Here is a 20,500-nt window from a genome sequence, read left to right on the forward strand (position 1 = left end):
GATAACAAGTGACATTTGACAAGTGACAACTGACAGCCACAGATATACCACAAAATTATTGAAGAGTATAAAAAGAGTAATCGCCACGAAAGAAGTCCTGTAGGACTGGCAACATGTTAAACATTATTTATTAGGATGTTCAGAACCAATGCAAACTTAGCACCACATCAATGGAAATTTGGGTCGAAAATGACCTCGATCGATAGGTCTCCGTTAGGTCCTTTAAGGTCCCACAATTTTTTCGTTAGGTCCCCATTAGTTTTTTTTTTAATATTTTTTTTGAATTTTGGGTATAAAAAAAATACACTTTAGCACCCCATCCATAGAAATTTGGGTCAAAAATGACCTTAATCGATAGGTCTCCGTTAGGTCCTTTAAGGTCCCACAAATTTTTCGTTAGGTCCCCTTTAGTTTTTTTATAAATATTTTTTTTTTAATTTTGGGTATAAAAAAATTACACTTTAGCACCTCAAACTCACAGCGGTAAACTCATAATAATTGTGTCCATGGCTTGTGACCGTCTTGTGACCCTTTTCTACTTAGCTTTTCTACAATACGACGGACCGTAGGCGGACCTGTCAAGTTCCACAGTTCTTGTTTTTGCCGTAGGACTTCTGTCGTGGTGAGTTGGTGATTACCAAGAAGCTTATATCTTATACACTGGAGATTTCGGTATGAACATTTGACGTGTAACAAGAAAATTGTTGTGTTTTATCACTTTCACACCTAACTTGGTATTGCCACTGTTAATACGAAGTTTTCCCAAGGCTACTATGTATGCTGTGTTTTTTTTTGTTTTACTGATTTCAGCTTTCCAAAAATGAAATAAAAAGAAATAAATGGCTGTCCATAGTGCCTATCAAGGGTAAAATTTATCAACATGCCAGAATATGCAGTTTGCATTTTAAGCCTGAGGATTACGGTCCAGAAAAAAAATACCTTTTGAAAAGTGCTATACCTTTTTATTTACCACATTCTTGTTACTGCGTCTCAACTGTGGATAAAGTAATTTTAATTATATTATAATTAACCACCATGAAACCATTAGTAACCGTAAGTACAGCTCCTGAAAGACATACGAATTTCTGAGAACTGTAATATCGTTACCACACATCAACACTAGCGATGCAACTCTCCCTTTGGAATATTAAAAAGTTTTAGACTGAAGCTTGAGTAACCAAAACGATGTTTTAATGTATGTAGCACTTATTTTAATTAAAAAATCGTAGTATGAGATCAAAAGTTATCAAGCGTTATTTAAAACTATCATTCTCTACCAATTAAAATGGTATGTACCTTTAGAGATGATAATTATTCATGTAAGTTGACCAGTAATATTATAATATAAATACTGTTAAAAATATATGTCGCTATTATTTATAGACCATGATTTTTAGTTTTTTTTTATTTCGAAAAATCCTGAATATACAAACCAGTGTGGCCACCCACAGAAAGAGACAAAAAACAACACTGACGTCATTCAAGGTTATATTTTCTTGTGACAAGTTAATGGTCATAGTGCAATCTCCAGTGTATTAGATATAAGCTTCTTGGTGATTACTTTTTATAAATGTCAATGTCAAGCATGGGCCATGGCGATTGGCGCGAAAAGATGAAAATAGACAATTACGTATTCAGAAAAACCCATAGATGCAAGTTCGGAAAACTTTTCTTCATCTAAGTAATTTTTATAAATTGTACCTATGCACAATTTTAATACAAAAACAGGCTACAGGACTGAAAAAGTATATGATCCATCTCTTATTACTATTTTCGAAGAAGATAAAACAGTTCGTTGATAAAACAGTCAAGACGAAGAATCAGATAAGCTATAAAATATAAATAATTATAGATTCCAAATTCTAGTCTATCTGAATATATACAATTATATCAACAAGATAGCCATTAGCTATCTCTCTGTGCTATCTCTGGTAAGTTGTTTGTCTTCCAACCATATGCATTAGAAATTAAGAAACCTTATCAATACCAACTTACCTACATACTTTACCATGAATTAATGACAATAATTAGAATAGCAAACAATTTGATTATTCTTCTAATTATTCTGCTCTTGCACCTGCAATAGTTTTGCAGTCTCAAATAAATTTTATTTACATCATTTTTATATGGGTAAAAGTTTTGTAGTTTGTATTTGTCTGTATGTATTTATAAACGCCATGTAGAAATAGGATTTTTATAGTGTTCTTAGATAAGTATTTTAAGTACTTATATTTATAGTCCGAGAAAATAAGTAAAATTAGCGGAAATAAATTGTGTAGTTTTGAAAATCGCTACAATTATTCCTTGACATGTCTATGATCTTCCTATGATCATATCGGAAGTCCTCAAGAATTAGGATCTGATTTGGATTTGATAAAAACTGGGTATTGATGTCTGTTCAGATTAAACTGATCAGTAGCTGCACAGTACACCATCAAAACCATCCACACAAGGAAGGAAGGTAAAGGAATTTGCCCCCACCTGCAGTTCCTAAAGTATTGATGGTACAAAAAAATTATAGAACATAATTTAAAGGAAATTTTATGTAGAATATTTTCCTAGAAGTAACCGTGATGCTATTTGTGCAAAAATCTAAAAAAAGGGTCCTACGGACCAGACCTTCACCCTTAGCTCACCCTCCACCCTTGAGGACTTTCAATATGATCATCTGGACATTTCAAGGAATAACTGTATCGATTTTCAAAACTATAAGTTAGTAATTTATAAATACATAATTCCAATTGCCAAAAAATGTGATTATATGTGTGTCATAATATGGTGGTCTGTTTGACTGCACTGAATTATTATTTCTTTTCTTATTTCATGAAGGTCAAACTACATATTAGTTTTGTATATACAGGGTGGAAATTTTCGATGGGCCCTGGAGGGAAAGTACTTTAAATACTGGAGATAGCAAATTTTGCTACAAGGAAAAATTCCTTTATTTTTAAAAAGAAATAGAAGTGCATTTCAAGATTTTCGAAAATTCACTTTCTTCGACCGGGAAGAATAGACCGATTTGAAGAGTAAAATGACAAATTTTATTTTTTTATAATTTTAGTTAGTTCGATTCCCGATCGAAGCAAATAAATTTTCGAAAATCTTTGAATGTAGTTATTTTTCTTCTTAAAAATAAAGGAATGTTTCATTTTATCAAAATTTGCTATCTCCAGTATTTCAAGTACTTTCCCTCCTGGGCCCATCGAAAATTTCCACCCTGTATAACAAGTGGTCTGCCCGAGCTTGACCTGTGGTACATATTATATAGCCAGTATATCTGTGCCTCCAGTGAATAAGGGAGTAAGACGAGTTATTCCCTTTGGTTTTTATTGCACCATTGGATTCAGCTCGTCAAAATACACAACATATCAAAAGGTCATATCTCTAGCTGCGTCCTAACCCATTTTTTCGAATGACCCAAACGGTATAAGTAGGGTGTGATTAACGGTATAAGTTACCTTATCCATCATTTTAGGCAATCGCAAAGGAACTATTCGTCTCGAGTCAAAAGTACCCACGAACACAAAGACGTATGTGTAGTTATACTTTTTGAATAAAGACTTATAGACTACAAGCCCGCATAGGACAAAAATATGGGTCAAATGAACCACCAGGGGACATATCTAGAACGATAGCAGAGCAAAAAATAATAAGATTCATCACTATGCCGTCACTTGTAAGCTGTCCAACTGAGTGCAGATGAGAATTGAAAAGTACAGGTAGACTCGGTAAATTTTGGTCATATATTTTTGTACGGCATTCTTAACCATTGATAGATCCATTAAAAATAATAAGAAACCGCTCAGTGCCGTACAAAAATGGTGGTCCACCAAGTCGGAATTTTTATTTAATTTCCGAGAGTTACCGGGGGTAAATTTGGTCATTTGACCATGTACGGCATCTGTGTCATACTATTGCTATACTGCTTTTAATCCATTATTCCGCAACGCCGTACAAAAATCATGGGGACAAGGGGAAAAAATCGAGAGTTGCAATCCCCTCTCTTTCCCCACTCCAGAGGGTCATTTGACTAAGTACGGCTTCGGTTCCAAAACATTATCTAGCACTCAAAAGTACTATTAAAAGCAATGCCGTCAAAAAATAATTGTTCTTTTAAATGTATACCAATAATCATCTTAATTTCATCGAATTCTTGATATAAAGAGCTGTAAGGTCATTTGACCCTGTACGGGAACTTTTTTTTTAACATGATATTGTAAAATTAAATTGTTGTATAGTATTGCCGTTCAAAAGAAACCGTTCTAAAAAAAGTTATAGAGAAATGCAAAACCAGAAATTTTGTTAAAGTTTAAACATCGTAGATTAATGAAATATAATAGTTTTCTACACTTTATCCGTTGTTTTAAATAGTATTAACATAGATAAATTAGGAAAAAACGATGCCGTACATTTTTGTGCAGACCACATCTTTTAAGCTGATGAAAGCGACGAAAGCTACAATTTTAAGGGTGCTTTATGGCCATTTGATACAGTACGGCATTAACATATTTTTACCCAACTACGGCAAAGCAAAAGGAGGGTTATGGTTGTTTACAGGTCATGCATGTATGTTCATCTATTCCCTCGTAACTTCTAAACTACTTATCAGAATTCGACAAATGACATATCATTAGAAGCGTCTGAATTGTTCACTGGATAACCAGCGACCAGCTAGCTAAAGGCTATATGGGGTTTCACAAAATCTAATGTGGCGCCCTCTAGCGGACAAAACATACAGAGTAAAAAAATAAAGTTAAGATAAATATGCAGTGTTTGGTATCATTTGAAAGCGCTTTACTTGTACATTTTGAATATGTATATATTACTAGCATTTGCTTGTGACTTTACCTGTATTCATGGACTGATTGCATATAATTCACATCTTTTCGTTCATAGCTTTTTTATTAGTTCATCAATTTAACGGAGTCCATTCCACCTGACTCCGACTTTCCAAGGTGATAATTAACCACCTCGAGCTTCTTAATATTAATGTATATTTATATTTTATTATAAAAATATAAAGCAAACATTTCGTTGTATGGATTTTTTTCTTTTTCAGATTTTTCCCCTTTGAACCAACGAAAATGTACGGCACATCAAAAAATATTATCTATGCATAAAATACTTTAAAAATAAATTTATTTCGTGTTGTGTCAAATGACCCCCTGGAGTGGGGAAAGAGAGGGGATTACAACTCTCGATTTTTTCCCCTTGTCCCCAAGATTTTTGTACGGCGTTGCGGAATAATGGATTAAAAGCAGTATAGCAATAGTATGACACAGATGCCGTACATGGTCAAATGACCAAATTTACCCCCGGTAACTCTCGGAAATTAAATAAAAATTCCGACTTGGTGGACCACCATTTTTGTACGGCACTGAGCGGTTTCTTATTATTTTTAATGGATCTATCGATGGTTAAGAATGCCGTACAAAAATATATGACCAAAATTTACCGAGTCTACCTGTACTTTTCAATTCTCATCTGCACTCAGTTGGACAGCTTACAAGTGACGGCATAGTGATGAATCTTATTATTTTTTGCTCTGCTATCGTTCTAGATATGTCCCCTGGTGGTTCATTTGACCCATATTTTTGTCCTATGCGGGCTTGTAGTCTATTAATTCATTTTGTTCCATCAGTCCTAACACTATTTTAGTATAAACGCATTTGTGTCATTTTTCTAACATGAGCATAAAGAAACAACTCTTTTAGTGTCATTGGTTCAAGTGACGACATGAGACAGTTTGGCATTAATGCCGTGTTGCTATTGGTCTATTAATCGAATACTGCACGGAAAAAACACACCATACCTATTCCTTATTATTTTTAAATCGTTTTTTTCAATAAATCTCCAACAACAAATCTTTATATTTTTTAAAAAAGGTATTTATCAGTTAACTTGGGATACTAATATATTTCTATGGAAATTAACTATTTTTTGCAATAGATATTAAAAATACAGTTAACACATTAAGTGCATTTAATGATATTATACTCTTTGTTTATATAAATACAGAACGATAATTGAATCATCTAAAAAAAGCCAACAAAAATGTTAAACTTATATTTTCTTCTTAAATAATTGGGTAAGTTTTAAAAAAAAAACTCGTTTTTAATTTTTTTTTTAAATTAACTACAATAATCAAGACAATAATATTATAGTCTATAATAGTCGCATAAAAAAAAGTATTTATAACCAGGCTTGACAATAATTATGAATATTGTTTTCTCCGCATATAGCGTTTTAGCCACTGTGCTTTGGTAATTTGCCTTTTTTATAGGAAAAAAATCCGCAATATCGATACTTCTTTGGTCCTGCATTTTCGTAAACATTTTATGGATACTCTGCTACCACATATTTTGAAAAAATTGGGCTATTGTCACGTAGAGTCTCTTCAAAGTGCGTGCCACAAGTCGTATTTGCATCCAAGGCACCTTCAAATCTGTGCTTAATTTTGCATAAAATCTTTGCGGCTCATTGTATTTTCTTTATTTATCTACATTATATTGATATTATATGATATAGACATTGTTAAAATTCTATATCATGCCGTAAAAAATCGCCACTGACCACCTATAACTTTTCCTGTATTAACTGAACATACAGGAATATGGTTTTCGGTCTTCTCTTATCTCTTTATAGTGCTTGTATCCTCAATGTATACCACCATGACATTGTGGCGTTGCCACTTTTATTATCTATATTTTACGAAACGGAACGCACTTGATCGAATTTTAAATTGATTCGACGATTAATTTTCACTAGGACAATAGTTAATACGCAAAACGCAATACGCAGTTGATACGTATTTAATACCAATACTCAATGATTGTCTCCTGCTAACCTGTACAGACTAGGCTCATTGTGGTGACTGGTGAAACATTGTATAGCATTAACAACATAGTACTGTATTATTGAAAGATCGATTAAACGTTTATTTTACAATCTACGACTTTCATTATACATGGGTAACAAAACCCCATAACATATTCGGTTTTACTCCGGACAACATCTTCAGCCACCCAATCCCCTTGCTTGAAGTCCAAATCCAGCGGAGGACAATAATCGTCATTTACTAAAATTGAAGGTTTTTCGTCCTAGTATAAAAGTTGTCTGGATCCCATTTTATACACAATCTATAGTATAATACTATAGATATCATGTGAAATGTGACTTGGAAAAAAATTATTCAAATAAATCACAAAATCAAAATTTGAAACAATCTTAAAAGTTACGAAAAGCCCAATTATACGTCAAAATGACGCACAACATCCTCTTTACAACCAAATGGCGGAATTTACCTGGATGAGCCAACTATGTACTGCTAGGTCTCGACGGCTAATAAGTTGGTTCTGGATTTTGCAGCGATTCGATGGTAAATATAGAAGAGTTCATACGTCAAATTTACGTAGATTGGACTTCTAGGGTTAAATGCATAAATACCTATATGTTGCTTTGTTTTTATTATCTAATAACGAAAAAAAACCCGTTGATTTCATTCGTTTTTCAAGCTACGTGCATAGTTTTTCCACTAAAATGCCTCAATTGAGTCATAAAGTACACAAATTTCAAGCATAATAAGTCACATCATTTCTATAAAACCAAAACTGGCAATAATATAAGTCGTGTTGTGCGATTATGAACATAGTGCATAAGGGCATAAGTCGTTATATTGCAAAGAGTAAAAAAAAAATTATGTGAATACATTGAGTTATTCCATGAAGTACTCGTTCATAAGGCCACAACTACAAAAAAACACGAAAAAAGTATATTTATGGGGTTGTTACAATATGTGTTCCTATGTAAAAATATAGTCTAACATCATATCTTACACATACAAGCTTAAAATTTTGAATTACTAAAGATTTAGTATTGATATACAGTTTTTTGTCTCTCCTGAAAAGTGCTGTTTTTGAGTTATTCCCTTATTCACTGGAGGCACAGATATAGCCCATAGCGCTCATGTATCACATGGGGCATTTCACGCGAAGCGGACACAGATTTTTGGGTCAGGTTACCGATTTCGTTTATATTTTAGTATGTTACACCTGTTTATATCCTCGGTATGTATACGAAATATTTTTGCATTTAGAAGCTTAGTTTTCAAAATACAGGTCTTTGAAGATGTCAGCAAGCGCGAGGCATGCATGACTTTGTATGTAATTATCAGTTCAAAAAAGGATTTTTTTAATAAATTGATGACTGAATAATAACCCACATTATAAAACCTTTTTATTCTCATATTTTTGATTTCGAATTTATTATTAAATTCCTAAGAAAAATTAAAAAATATTTTTCTTTGTAATTTTTTACAAACTTAGCATATTTTAAAAAATTTTTAAGATCATTAAATAAATGGCTTATATTATGCTTAAACTACATGCCAAGTTCTAGAGTGGTCATCGCAGAAGTTTCGAAGCTACATGTATTATAATTGCGAAACGCGGCAATATCCCCATACTAGCCCTAGTTGGTTAGCGCGACATTCTGCAGTGGGGATGCAGATATATGGGGATATTGCCGCGCTTCGCCATTATAATACATGTAGCTTCGAAACTTCTGCGATGACCACTCTAGAACTTGGCATGTAGTTTAAGCATAATATAAGCCATTTATTTAATGATCTTAAAAAATTTTAAAAATATGCTAAGTTCGTAAAAAATTACAAAGAAAAATATTTTTTAATTTTTCTTAGGAATTTAAAAATAAATTCGATATCAAAAATATGAGAATAAAAAGGTTTTTAATGGGGGTTATTATTCAGTCATCTATTTATTAAAAAATCCTTTTCTTTAACTGATAATTACATTCAAAGTCATGCATGCCTCGCGCTTGCTGACATCTTCAAAGACTTGTATTTTGAAAACTAAGCTTCTAAATGCAAAAATATTTCGTATACATACCGAGGATATATACAGGTGTAACATACTAAAATATAACCGAAATCGGAAACCTGACCCAAAAATCTGTGTCCGCTTCGCGTGAAATGCCCCACATATCAAATGATATAAGTAATATAAATTATAAACAAAGGTGAAATAAATTTTGAAATTGGTCCAATAGTTCTTGAGATGAGTGTGTTCAAACAAGCAAATTAACTATGTATAAGAAAAAAATATAGTGTTATAGATAATGTCTACTTTGTAAGTTTTGCTTTCTTTTAGTTTTTTATATAAATTTAATAACTAGATATTCAATATTGTGTGTATGAAATCTCCAATGTTTCGATTCATTTGAATAAGGACAGAAATGAAATTAAGACATTATATTTTGAAAATCAACTTTAATTCACTTTCTTATTCTGTTACTTGGAATTTACGCAATACAAATTTTAACTAGAATAGTTAACAGCAATTAGGTTTTAAATGCAGCTTTATTATTATTTTATGCATTAACAATGTCATGGAAAAGTTTAATTTTGTCAATAATCATTGGGTTATTGAAGAATGAGTGTCTAATAATTAATTATTACTATTTCAAGATTTGATTGGATTTCATCCAAATTATATTATTCTACTTTGGCCCAGGCAAGCTAAGGCATGTTTAATAAAATAATAATCAAAATCATCAAAGCCATGACATTGAATATATCCAATTCTTATTTAATTAAATTAAATCCAAATTAACAAGTACTCCACCATAACATAATTCTATAATTTTATTAAATTAATTATTATTGAAAATCATAAAAATCATGGTACATACTTTAACATGGTTTTAATGCCGTGGTGGCTTCATCAGTATACTTTGCAAAACAGGATTATAGTGCAAAATATGCATAAAATGCATGTCAAGATCAGCACTGGCGCTCTCAACAATAATATAATCGGAGAGCAGGCAAAACTAGACAAAAGCAGAGACCGGAGTGTTATAATTTCTAATGCTATCAGTCTCATATCCTTTGCCCAGTTTAATTATTCCTAAGAAGCTATCCTTCATTCTTTCGGTCGATTCCATTTTTATAGGTACCGCCTTTTACCATCAACAACTTAAATCTAATCAGAACAGTTGTCGTTGCTAGCATACACAACTATTAATATAGAAATCAACCAATTTCCTACAGTTACTAGTTTACTGTACAACAGTCACATTCCGTTGGCAAATAATTAAATAAATAAATAATTATTAATTTAGCTACAAATTGCCTAGTTACCAACTGGAATGGGCTTAGTGAACACGCGGGTGGCGAATAACAAGTCCATTCTTACATGAGGCCTCAATTATGGCCCATACATTATACATTAAATCTAAAAAATTGCGATAATAATTTACGACAAATATTTACAAATCACCACTGATATCATATTTAAATAAGAAACCTAAGATATATAATTATGATAGTCAGGATTTCTAATAGGAATCAGTCATTCAGCTTCGACACTCAAGGGTGTTTGCAAGTCATCTTCTCTTGTCCTCCTCCTTGTTCAGAGTTTCCGGCGCGGGCGAGTAATCGTACGCTTGGGAACATATGTGGCGCCGCCCGCTGTTGCGGCGCTCGCCTGCCGTGGCCGTTGCATACTTAAAGGATTGCTGCTACTTTCAGGACGCCAATCACGAACTGTTACGAAAGGTTCTCAGGATGATTTCGTGCTCGAAATGAAGGCTAGTTATATCCTAAAAGTGTGCACTCGCCGTGCGGAGAGCGAAAGGGTGCGGGCGCGCGGCCCGGCCCGGGCGCGACTCGAGGCAGCCTACACGCCTCTCTTAAGTCGTATCTCGTCCATATGTGCCTATACGCACTTCGTCGATTACTCGTGTCCACTCTAAAGCGTAAGATTGTGGGTCTTCTAAATAATACGTACGATTAGGCTGTAAAAAAAACAAAATAGTTTAATTAAACATATTCCTATTTTATTTTATTAATTTTTTTATTTTTGTAGCTCAAATTGCATTAAATAGCTTACCGTGTGAATTAAAAATATTCTAAAGTTCTTTGCCTCGACGCGTAGTTCTGAAGACCAAGGGATTTCGCCTTTTAAAACCATATTGACTGGGTCTACGTAGAAAAGTCGTGGCCCGGTAGTTAATAATAACATTCGGCGCCTTGCAAAAAGACCTTTTCTTTTTTCTATTAATCCTTGCTTTAAAATCAACTCCCCATCCACAAACTGATGCCATTTATTTTCCCGAGCCTGTACTTCGAGACGACGACGTCTTTCATCAGGGCTTATATTTAGAATACCTGCAATGATTAATAACTTCTAATATCGAAAAAAGGTATCTTATATAAACAGATGGATAAGGTGGGGCAATTAATTCATACATTTAAATCGTATAAGTACAGTGTTCCGATAGCACACCGGAAAGATTACATCAATACTCATATAACGCCCATCTTTATTTAAAAACGGTAGGTAGAGAAGATTTATACGACAAATATTAAAAAAAGCTTTTTTATGATGAACATTCGTTTTAAAAATTATAGTTACCTCTAGAGGTTGATAGGTCAAATTCCCACAAACGTACTAATTGGTTTTTGCCTAATCCTGGTTCTAAATGATCTGGTACCGTATATTCTTCTTCGAAAGACCCTCCGGGCAAATATGGACAGATGGTTGGTGGGGTTTGTTCCCAAATGTCATCCCAGTCAATACCATCGAAAAATGGATGTTTACGAATACTTTCGTATGTGACACCTTTATCACTAGCTCCAAGTCGTTTAGTGTGATCTAAAACCAGAAGCTTTTCAACTAAGTCCTTTGCGTCAGCGGGAAACCCTTCAGGAAATTCATAATCCATTTTTAATATCTTTTGGAAAGTCAGAAATTCCGTGGAGGCTCTGAATGGAGGTAATCCTGATATCATCTGGTAAATAATACACCCCAACGCCCACAAATCAGAAGCGCGTGTATCTATTCTATTTTGTAGAAGGTCTGGGCTCACATATTGTGCTGTTCCGACAAAACTTATTTTCCTTGAACGGTCATTTGTTTGATCATCAGAATTTTCCGTAGGTTCTTCGACGTTATGATCTGTTGAATTGTATGATGGACCTCTAATCTTTTCTGGGTCGAGAATCTTAACTGTACCAAAGTCAGCTATTTGAAGATGCATATTTTCATCTAGTAATATATTTTCAGGTTTCAAATCACGATGTATAATTCCTTTAGCATGCATCTTTTCCAAGGCTAACAATAATTCAGCGGCATAGTATTTTGCTACATTTAATTCGAATGATCCTACTTTATTAATGTAATGTAAAAGTTCGCCATTTTTAGCATAAGATAAAACGAAGTACAATCTTTCATCATCTTGAAATGTGCAATATAGTTTGACAAAACCGTGAGGCACATTAAATAACATGTTCAAGGCATCTTTCTCACGTTTTATGTATTGAACTTTTTGGTGACGTACAATGTGACTCTTTTCACACACTTTAACTGAAAGAGAAAAAGAAATTAAATTTAATATTAATTGTGCATTTTTATCCATTAGTAATTAATATAAGTAACAATAGGTTTAAAATATTACCATGTTTTAAAATACTCACTTGCATACTCCTTCCCAGTGTGTATATCTTTTGCTAAGAAAACGGTACTATAGCATCCATCGCCGATAAGTTTCCCAAATATATAATCCTTAGCAGTTCGTTTCGTATGCCTGTGACACTGGCTGGAAGCATGTGTAGAAGTAGGAGTAGGCACAGGCGCAGCGGCAGCCTGGGACGCTTGCATTTTAGTTGGCGAATCGGCGACGAACTCTGTTGTGGCTATGGGTGCCCGCACCTCACTACCGGCTCGGCCGTTAGACTGTAACAAAAAATATACAGTTAAACGAGCTGACTTTGATTACTCTTGAAATAAAATTGAGGCTTCTTTGCAAATTAAAATATGAAACGTTAACGAACTCTCAGTTGAATACTACTATTTGTGAAACAATTTATTAAAAATTAACCGCCGCTTTCATTATAATTCGTGAATCCAAAATAAATATTATGAACTAAGATTATGAAAAACTGAAGCGTCAATGTTTTTTAATTGTCACACGCACAGCCCACATTCAATAAATGTGTATCGGTGACAATTGTAAACCAGTTCTTGTATTTTCAATTTATTAAAAACTTTCTGTGAAAACTTTCTACGTAACTTGTAATCTACCAATGAAAAACTTTACGGGGCTCATAAGGTTTTTTTTTTTGGTAACGTTTGAAAAAAAAGCGAATGAAATATAATGAATATTATTATTGCATATAATTTATGATTCAAAGAAGTATTTAGTGAATGTAACCAGCTAAATACAATTTCGTTTAAGTAAGTACATTAAGAACACTGAATGCGTGACTCATAACATCAAATACGCTAGTTAGTCTAAGTAGAAGGAAGTATGTCCCGCATTCCGTTGTGACGGTGGCAGTGAACACCGCCGCAACGGTACTCTGAGCGCATTCCCATCGTAACGCATTCCGCCGCCTTCGCGCACCTACACTGTATTTGACCTCAATCCCCCCACCATACAAATCTTTAATGATATGAACAGAAAATTTACATTATAATTCAATTAATTTATTATTTCTTAACATTTATTAAGATTACAAAAGGTGTAAAGGTTAAATTTTTATAAATAAAAAAGGGACATTTTTATTTTAATGTTTACATTATTTAGTGTCCACGCAATTTATATATTATTTTATTATTATAACATTATAATTCATAATATTACTCTACCTACTTAAGTTGCGGCCACGCACGCTATGAATGAATGATAGTGTTTCAAAACAAATTATTATCTGTTTATATTTCTCTTAAAAATATTATTATAGGATGGTAGTTACTTATGTTTGTAGATGTTATCCAATGTGTACATTTTTCTTATTTCAAATGTGCAATTAACTGCTTTTGAGAATATAAGCATTAGAGTAAATTGAACGTAACGATTGTTTTTCAAGTAACGCCAGTAAAGTGATGAATGCGATTCTATATCATCCATAGTTGTAAACAAGGTGGTCACGCCGTCGACGCGTGAACAAACAAGTGCGATGCCATGTCAGTGCCGCGCCCGCCATCACTGTTTGCATCATACCGGTCATACGCGGCGCGCTCATCGCACCGAGTACTTGCTTTTCGTTGCACATGAAACGGGCGAAAGTTCCCATCGACGCTCAGTGCTTTGGAGCGAAAGTTTTGCTAATTTTGTGTAAAATTGTATACAATATTATATCCGTATGCCACGTCATTATTGTTTCTTAAAATTATTAATGGCCTAGTAAATGAAATTTTTCTGTATCGCTCAATTTCGTTAATGTATAAAAATTTGATGCATTTATCATTTTAGCATATATTGTTCTAATTAAAATTGACCCCACTCTTCAAATATTAAAATCTTTATCAAGCAATACTCAAATATTTCACCAAAAGATGCATCCATGGTGCCGCATAGCTTACCTTTGATTTGGGCGAGGATTGTTTCCCGCGTTTTGTAGAACTGACACCAAGAAGCTTAAGAATTCTGTTAGCTGCTTCCAAGAGAGTAGCACTACCCCTCGATCCCCTTTTTACTCTTATGGTCAATCCGCTCATTTCTACCCGTCGCATACGTTGTTGTATCACACCGTTTTATATCAGTTCAAAACACAATCACAGTTCATGAAGAATTAACTAGGTTATTTATTAAGTGATATTATTTATTAATTTACTAAATATACAAAGAAATAAAAAACAGGAATGCAACAAGATAGGTACAAATAAATAATAAATTGATAAATCGAGCTAACTGCACACGGACACGACCGTACGACTCGACGTCGCGTTGCAGACTAAACTAGTTAACAAACAACGTTTGACGCGAGCGAAGCATTGACTACGTCCTCCGTTCGGTAGACGGAATAACCGTGGTACGTACGGCGCGCCGCCTGTTCGTGTAATGTGGAACCCCGCTCCCCCGCTTTCAAACGTCCGCGTCATCGCAACTTGGCGCCTTACAGAGCACTATGCCCTTATCGCATTGCAAAAAAAGGGATGCATCGTTAAAATTTTATGTCATTCACCTTACCTTCCCTTAGATTGTTTACATTTTGAATGCTTTGTGAAATCCATTTGTCAATGGTTGAAATTAGAATAATTATATGTAGGCCTATTTATAAATTATTACCAAGTAAATTAAGCTGTTCTATATTTATTTAATGTAAAAGTAACTATACAAATTAATTTCTACATTAAGTACATATATTATATACAAATAATCACACCAAATCACATGATGTTTTGAAAGTTATATTATCTCCATTATAATAAAATGGATGTTCGTTGAAAGAGGAAATGCAGAAGTATAGACGTCGGCAGGGGGAGGGACGTCAATATGGATCTTTGGAACGGGAAATAGATCAATAATATCAAGATGGTGGAGCGGCTTTATTGTCACCAATGATTGAATGTCTTTTGAATTATTTTTACGTTATCTTTAACACTAAACTTCTTAGTTTACCTCTATTAATTTTTCTCGTAGCCATTACAATTTCAATTTAAATCTCTTTTAAATAAAAATACTGTATTGTGCCTGGTAAATTATGTCATTTAACTTGCGTTAGTTGGAAATAAGCACAAAAAAAAGAATACATATCTTTTTATAATAGTGCAGCTGTTTGTGGCACGTGGTAAGCTCGGTGGTAGGTGTTTATACAGTGTATTATGTACTTGTCGCTTACGGAATTCAATCCATTGAACAATTTCTAATCTTTTTTTCTTTAGGAAATTAATTAAATATAATACAAATACGCAACTTCGGTCACGATGCTGAAAGTTATTTTGAAGAAAAGTCAACTTGTGTATTGTAACTAGGTGATAGTGAATAGTGATATTTTGTCGAATTGAATAAAAGCATATCCCCGTAAGGCATTTGGATTTTGGAATAGATTTTCAAAACTATTGGGTACGTACTATTAGCATTGACTGTGTTTGTGTAGACATAGTAATTAGTAAGTAACCTCAACAAACCCATAAAATAATTCAATACAAAAACAGTATAAATCTAAAGCAATAGTGAAAATAAAAAGAAACCAACTTATAACATCTGCTTTTGTGCATAGGCCGTCAGTATACTGTACATAAGAAGCCAGGTGTTTCGAAAGTTTTTCATCTTCCCAACCCCCGAGACCCATGGCTTCGTTCAAAAACAAAATAATAGCTTGGTGCAATGAACTCAGCACCTGGTTTAGTTTCATTTGATAAATAAACACACCTTGCAAGCTGCACCATTTTTTTTGCCTGCGCCATATCAAGCAGATAAGGATTGAATGATATCATGAAAATTTTAAATATTTTTATGATTACTGAAGCAGGCGTGGCACTCGTAGGTCAGTTATATGTACCTAAACCAAATGCACTCTAGATTATTCAACAGAATTTGATAGTACGCTGTACGTGAGGCTGTACGGCTTACCATCGACATCTTTAAGATATGTACTTAGGTATATGAATATGATGGATGATTATAGATCGGGTAAATTCAATTTTGTAAATAGGTATTTATTTAATTTTATTGTATCCTTTTAAAATATAATTCAAACGTAGAGTGCATAAATTACTTGCCTAACTAATATTTTGTTAGACGGTAGTTTTAAAATCAAGAAGCACCGACGACGTTTAGACTTTAGAGCCACATAATACTTGAGCAAACTTATAAGATATTAATATCTTGTGGCCATGATGCAGTTTATTTTTGGCGTCGTTGTAAGGCTTTTTGTATAACAAAACACTTTGATAACGTACAGTGGAACGCAGCGATAACAAACAGCAAGCGATGACAAGTTGACAAACACTTTGGCTGGCGAGTTAGCGGCTATGGTATTCAATGACGAAACTGACCTGCTTTATAAAATGTGTATTGCAATTTGCAATAAATATATTGAACCTAAATTAATTAAAAAAATAACAAAGTTCTTCTATGCACAACCAACACCTCAGTTGGATGATAATCTAATCTTAATAAATCTCGTGTCACAATGTTTGTCCTCAATGGACTCCTAAACCACTTAACCGATTATAATAAAATTCGCACACCATGTGCAGTTCGATCCAACTTGAGAGATAGGATAGTTTAAACATGTAGGTACCACGGGCGAAGCCGGGGCGGACCGCTAGTTATATTATATTTTACAAAAAAGCATTCAAGATTGTGCAAACATGGGGATGTATCATGTAGTGCTCTATTATCAAATATAGTGAAAAATAATTAAAAACATTGTTTCATTTTAAAGTACTGCTGCACACTTAAGAGCCAACAAAACGAGTGAGAGAATTCAAAATTAGGTTTTCCTATTACATATCTATTGCTTTCACGCTATGCCTCAAGCAGGCCTCCGTCACTCGCTCAAGGTCGCGCTATAAGTGCCTACCGCACAGTAGGTCGGTACCGACCCAAGCGGCAGTTGGTTGGCACACGCGAGACTGCGCACCCGCGTCACGTTTCCCGCGCTCGCTACCAAGATGCCCGGTTATTGCGATGTGGACGGGTGTCGGAGTTCAAGAGTGAATAACAAGGAATTGTCTTTTTTTCAATTGCCTAAACAGGAACACAGGTAAAGTACTTTCTCGCTATTTTTTAATTTTAATTATTTTTTATTAGAATTAATTTTTGCTAATTTACAATCACATTTTAGTACCTATGCAATGCTGACTTGGTTAGCTGAGAATAGTAATTCTTTCTTGGTAACAAATGAACAGAGCCAGCATTGTATATGTACTGAATTGTAATTGTAACGTTTATTAAATAGGGCCCTGGCTATTTAAGGTGTATAGGTTTCCTCACGATGTTTTCCATCACCGGAAGAACTAACAACATCGGTTACAAATTGTAAATGCACCTATACCTAAGTACTGTAAGTTTTTAGAAAAAAAACACACTAAAACACAAGGTCCCGGGTGCGACCATGTGGGTCTGGCAGGATTCGAACCCGAGACGTTTCGATCACAATTTACCTACTAGTTTAAGGTAGAACCGCACTTGAGCGACACTGCAGCGGAGAGGCGCTACGCGGCAGCGGCGCGACACGGCCGGAATGATATTCTTTCTATTGTTTTATATGAATTAAAACGCACTACAAAGGTGCAGCAGCGGAGCTGCGCGGCGCGGCGCGGCAGAGTTGCCTCCTGGAGAATATTTTGCCGCGCTGCGCCGCGTCGCGCCGCGCCTCTATGCCGCCGCTAGGTATCTAGTGGCGGCATAGAGGCGCGGCGCGGCACGGACTCTCAGATCACGTGGAACTTTCGCGAGCGAACAATCATAGATCACGATGGACAAAGAAACATTAATTAGTCTTGTGTGTAATTATCCTGAATTATATGATTTAGAAAACGAAAATTATATGAATCAGGTAAATACAAATGTATAAAATCGACCAGGGTCTTTTAAAAGCCGTGGAAAAAGTGTGTAATATTCTCCCTCTTTATATCGTTAATTTGGTATATCATGCATGTACCCGTATAGGTAGACCGATTTTCCTTTTTTTCCAGTTTTTCTGCCTCTTTGCATAATAAGGCTACCTCGATTACTTCTTCGCTTTTTTCGTCCATCTTATAAGTCAGATAACAAACAAATGAATCTTTTTGCCGCGCCGCGCCTCTTCAGTATCGCTATAGTGCGTTTAGAAGTTGCCGCGCCACTCCGCTGCAGCGCCGCGCCGCGCCTCGGAAGTGCGGTTCTACCTTTATTGTATTTGCGAGGACGGCATGAAAAAACCGGCCAAGTGCGAGTCGGAATCGCGCACCGAGTGTTCCATACAAGTATTTGATGTTAATTTAAATTTGATACCTTTACGCGTTCCTGAGATAAATGGTCTTGGTAGATGGACGGACATACGGACGGATAAGTGTTACTCGCACTTGGCCGGTTTTTTTTTCTTTTTGGGGTACGGAAGACGGAACCCTTTTAGCATCTTATTCCTTTTTTCAGACGAAAGAAATGGCTTGAAGTCATCGGTAGACCGGATTTACTTACTGCAAAGCATACTACTCATTTTGTTTGCTCGCTTCATTTTGATGAAACCCAGATAAAATGCAAACCACAGTTGTTGACTGATGCTGTACCCATGAAACTACTTCCGAACCAACCTAATACCTCCAAAACCAATACTAAAGGAGACCGCCGTGATGTTTCTACTCAAACAAAGGAATCGTATGTTAATATCCTATCAGCAGTAACGATCAAAGGTCCAGACAAAAAGTCTTCATGTGCACAAACTGCTTCAGAAAACAAGAACGAACCCACACAAACTTCACTCGCCCTATCTACTGATACACCAAGAAAACGAAAACTTCGCGATTCACTTAAAAGTGAAAATCAGAAAAGACGAAAGCTTGAAAGGGAATTAAATAAAATAAAGTGAATGGTAAAAAAATTTACTACGTTTTTGACGTTCCCCACCTGATCAAATGTATTAGAAACAATCTACTCACCAATAATTTTGTGATCGACGGCAAACAAATATCATGGAAATATATAGAAGATATGTTTGATAAACAAAAAGAGAAAGATTTGAAAATGATTCCAAAAGTGACGGAAAAACATATCCATCCCAATATGTAATTTTCAAAAAATGCGAGTTAAATACGCAGCTCAAATTTTTAGCCGATCTGTTTTCGCTGCTATTAACGTTCTCGTTAAGTTTAATGTTTTACCCGAAGAAGCAAAACACACTGCAGATTTTATAGAAAAAATGAATAATATTTTTGATGTGCTTAACTCCAGTCAAGTTGCATCCACCAACAAGTATAAAAAAGCGTTCTCTTCGAAACCATATCAAGTTAGCCCAGTCATATTAGGGGTTTCACCTCGGAATGAAAGATAATAAGCTGGAAATTGGTAAAAACCTTTGTTTTGGTACCCTAAATATTGTCTCAAAAGTCACAAATGCTATCGTGTCCGCGTCTTAAGATATTGTAGGTCAAAGGTCACAAAAAACGATTTTTCGCGAATATCTCGGTTCCTATTGCTTAAATGATATTTTCACCTATTATAAAAGTTGTAGAGTATAAAATTCTCTACAACTTTTGTCTAAACTTTTTTTTTATACGATCAACCGTTTTTGAGGTAGAGCGCGAAGAGTGCGCAGCGTACAGTCATATATGAGCTAATGCAGGGTCAAGCGTGAGTTACGGTTATCAGTACGTTGTATAAAGTCAATTATTGACAAAAAAAAATATAATTATTAAGCAATTATTCAATTATAGTATATTATTAATTCTGGATTATCTATTTTAGTTATATTTTAAAATAAAACGACATTATATATGTTTCCTTTAAATACTTATATAACTGGAAATACTTGTCCCTACCCTATGATCATTTCTATTTATAGCCGATTTAAAAAAAGAAAAAAAAACTGTTACTAGAGCATTGGAGAAAATTACCAATTTGGATAAACTGGTGGAAGTATTTCAACAAGAAAACTGCCCCGTACAAACTTTATTTTAAAATGGAGTGCGCATCTTTTTGGCATTATATAATGCTCCAGAATCTGAGGACAGCCTTGATTATTTCCGCTACACGCAATTCATCAAATTAA

General features: G+C 34.5%; 2 protein-coding genes across 3 annotated transcripts in view; one reads left to right on the plus strand and one right to left on the minus strand.

Moving 5' to 3' along the window:
• Nucleotides 1-9,266: 9,266 nt before the first annotated feature.
• The window catches only part of Pdk1 (Phosphoinositide-dependent kinase 1), a 62,092-nt gene continuing 50,858 nt past the window's right edge, over nucleotides 9,267-20,500 (minus strand). The window contains exons 1-5 of one of the 2 annotated variants that reach the window (XM_090107663.1): nucleotides 14,385-14,826; nucleotides 12,494-12,752; nucleotides 11,433-12,383; nucleotides 10,908-11,185; nucleotides 9,267-10,812 (exon numbers count right to left, since the gene is read on the minus strand). In XM_090107663.1, coding sequence (XP_089963789.1) covers nucleotides 10,708-10,812; nucleotides 10,908-11,185; nucleotides 11,433-12,383; nucleotides 12,494-12,752; nucleotides 14,385-14,534 — 1,743 coding nt within the window. In that variant the 5' untranslated portion in view covers nucleotides 14,535-14,826 and the 3' untranslated portion in view covers nucleotides 9,267-10,707. Of the gene's footprint in view, nucleotides 10,813-10,907; nucleotides 11,186-11,432; nucleotides 12,384-12,493; nucleotides 12,753-14,384; nucleotides 14,827-20,500 lie in introns of those variants that run through there. The other variant, XM_090107664.1, reaches the window with a different exon arrangement.
• On the plus strand, nucleotides 17,291-19,735 carry LOC149904071 (uncharacterized). Its single transcript, XM_090108072.1, has 2 exons — nucleotides 17,291-17,515; nucleotides 18,889-19,735. The coding sequence occupies exons 1-2, from the start codon at nucleotides 17,424-17,426 to the stop codon at nucleotides 19,319-19,321; spliced, it is 525 nt and encodes a 174-aa protein (XP_089964198.1). The 5' UTR covers nucleotides 17,291-17,423; the 3' UTR covers nucleotides 19,322-19,735.

This window comes from Colias eurytheme, chromosome 12 (genome assembly GCF_061535395.1).
Source record: "Colias eurytheme isolate Ceu_HAF_F1 chromosome 12, ilColEury1 Martin Lab GWU primary, whole genome shotgun sequence".
Classification (NCBI taxonomy): Eukaryota; Metazoa; Arthropoda; class Insecta; order Lepidoptera; family Pieridae; genus Colias; species Colias eurytheme.

Bases quoted from the DNA above. Each gene is read 5' to 3' on its own strand.
- LOC149904071 (XM_090108072.1), top strand. From the start codon at position 17,424: ATGCCCGGTTATTGCGATGTGGACGGGTGTCGGAGTTCAAGAGTGAAT. The intron at 17,516-18,888 runs GTAAAGTACTTT...TCCTTTTTTCAG, and splicing joins TTGCCTAAACAGGAACACAG to ACGAAAGAAATGGCTTGAAG.